The sequence below is a fragment of the Camponotus floridanus genome, unplaced genomic scaffold (assembly GCF_003227725.1).
Source record: "Camponotus floridanus strain SB8 unplaced genomic scaffold, Cflo_v7.5 scaffold3, whole genome shotgun sequence".
NCBI classification, from domain to species: domain Eukaryota; kingdom Metazoa; phylum Arthropoda; class Insecta; order Hymenoptera; family Formicidae; genus Camponotus; species Camponotus floridanus.
Window position 1 is genome coordinate 2,683,566 of NW_020229436.1, and position 2,356 is coordinate 2,685,921.

General features: G+C 26.7%; 1 protein-coding gene across 1 annotated transcript; it reads left to right on the forward strand.

Moving 5' to 3' along the window:
* The first annotated feature begins 250 nt into the window (after nt 1-250).
* LOC112638400 lies at nt 251-2,154 on the forward strand. Its single transcript, XM_025410053.1, has 5 exons — nt 251-630; nt 718-1,181; nt 1,355-1,457; nt 1,583-1,690; nt 2,026-2,154. Exons 1-5 carry the CDS (start codon nt 385-387, stop codon nt 2,152-2,154), a joined length of 1,050 nt encoding a protein of 349 aa, XP_025265838.1. The 5' UTR covers nt 251-384.
* The last annotated feature ends 202 nt before the right edge of the window (nt 2,155-2,356 follow it).

A 2,356-nucleotide genomic window follows, 5' to 3' on the forward strand; every position in this document is an offset into this window, starting at 1 on the left:
GTAGTTGCAAAGGAATTAGTGATCACATCTATCTCGTACTAAATACATTAAAAAATATAACTCTACTTTCATTTTATCGTTCTGTATCATTATCTTCCGATGCACAATAATTGGAAGACAAAGATTAATAATTAGAATGAAGAAACTATTGCTGTTTTTGTAGTGTAATATATAATATGTAAAATAATGAATTGTTGGATATGTCATATGCTATTCAGCAATTTTGAAATATAGAATAAACAAGCCACTGTCTATCTACAAAAAAAAGAAGCATTTGCAGTGGCAGAATACGATAAAAGGCTTAATGTAAATACTAATCGATTCTTACAAGCTATGTTTGCCTATATAATTTCCATTTCTTAAAAGCAAGCGACAATCAAGAAGATGGACTTCCAAAACGTGAATCTTCTAAATGTTCGATTGAACATGTTCTCAGGCAATTTATTACCAATGACCAGCAATGATTTGTTGTTTCCTAAAACATGGAGAATATATAGCGTTGTTATATCGTTAATTGATTTGTTCTATATCAGCGCAATAATCTCCGGATTTATTTTGGTATTAAAATATGAATCTATAGAAAACACTGTGCAGGATGGCGTAACAATCAGTCTCGTGGTGACCATTGAGGTATTTGTTTTACTTATGCGTATGCACATATCCAGAGATTTAATAATTCGATTAATTCAAAAACTGAATGACATTCTACGCTTCGAGGATGAGACTATGAAGTATATCGTGCATTCGACTTTGGATCCAATGAAGATTCCTCTCCAATTTTACTGCATAGGAGGAGGTGGATCCGTAATAATGTGGTGTTGCATTCCGTTCGCACTGATCTCAAAGAAAACCTACTTTTTCTACAATGATTTTACAACGATAGCAGCCTTTTCGAAACAGCCGTTTTCTACAAAAATCTTCCTGCTTGGTGTTCTTATAGAATCTATTGCCAGCGGATACATATTTATTAAAAAAGTCGCTCTGGATGTCTATATGATAAATCTTATATTATTAACAACGGCACAATATCGATACATAGCGATAAAGCTCGCTAAAATATTTCGCAATGACACTTCACCGATTCAACACAATAAATCTCAAAAAGAACATTATTCTAATGCAAATTTGTCGTCGGAAAAAGAAATGAAAATATTATATCAACATTATGAAGCTGTGATTCAGTAAGTAATTAAGAGTTCTCTACTTTTACAAGTTGTTATTTTGTGCCTATTTGTTCTTGTGTCTAAATTTTTACTTCTAAATTGTATTCAATTTTCAAAATTAATTTTTTCTTTACATCCCCAATACTTAATTGTTTAATTGTCATTTTATAAATATTTATTATTTTTTTCAGGATAATGTTATTACTAAAAAAATGTCTGTCGTCAAACGTGAGCATGATATATCTTATTAGTGTCTTTCTTTTTTGTTTTATTGATGTCTTATTGGTACAGGCAGTAAGTTATATCTTAGAAATACTTTTTAAGCGATTGAAAATACAGAAACTTTTGATATATAAATTTTCGAATTTATTATGTATATTTCTTAATTATATTAACGATATAGAAAATATTAATTTTAGATATTATCGAAGGCTTTTTTCACAATATTCTTATTCATAATATATCTATGTGGTTCTTTAACACGACTTTATATTCTATGTCTATGCATTCATCAATTATTAGATGCGGTAAGTTTTATTAACATTATAACATAATTTCTCTCTATTTAACAACATTTATCATTTTTAAATAATATTGAAATTCTTGCAAAATTTATTTTTTGTATAATGAATATTAAATAATATATCGAAATGTTGAAATAATTATGCAATAATTATTTATATTTTTCAATTATATAATTGTAATTATATATATAATAATAATTAAAATTATATATTGAAATTATCATTGAATTAATATATGAATATTGTGTATGGAAGAGTGAAATCATTTATTATTTTTTATTAATATAGTTGTACTTATATGCACACATTTATTCTATATTAATCTGTGCCAAATTTAGAGTAGAGAAGTGACAGATAAAGCATTCCACGAAAAGTGGTATCAATTTGGACCGTCGGCGAAACACATGTTTATGTTAATGATAATTAGTATAAATTGGAAATTTGTTTTCAACGCTTGGAAATTATAATTTGACCCTTCTTCATTCATGAAAGTAAGTCTTAATATATTATTGTGTTAAATATATGTTATAATTAATTATTATAATTAACTATTTAAAATTACCAATTAAAATTAATATTAACTATAAATATTGACTATACCATGACTTAATATCGTAAATGAATTTCTTTCCATTGTCTAGTCTATCTTAATGCGATTTATATTTATTT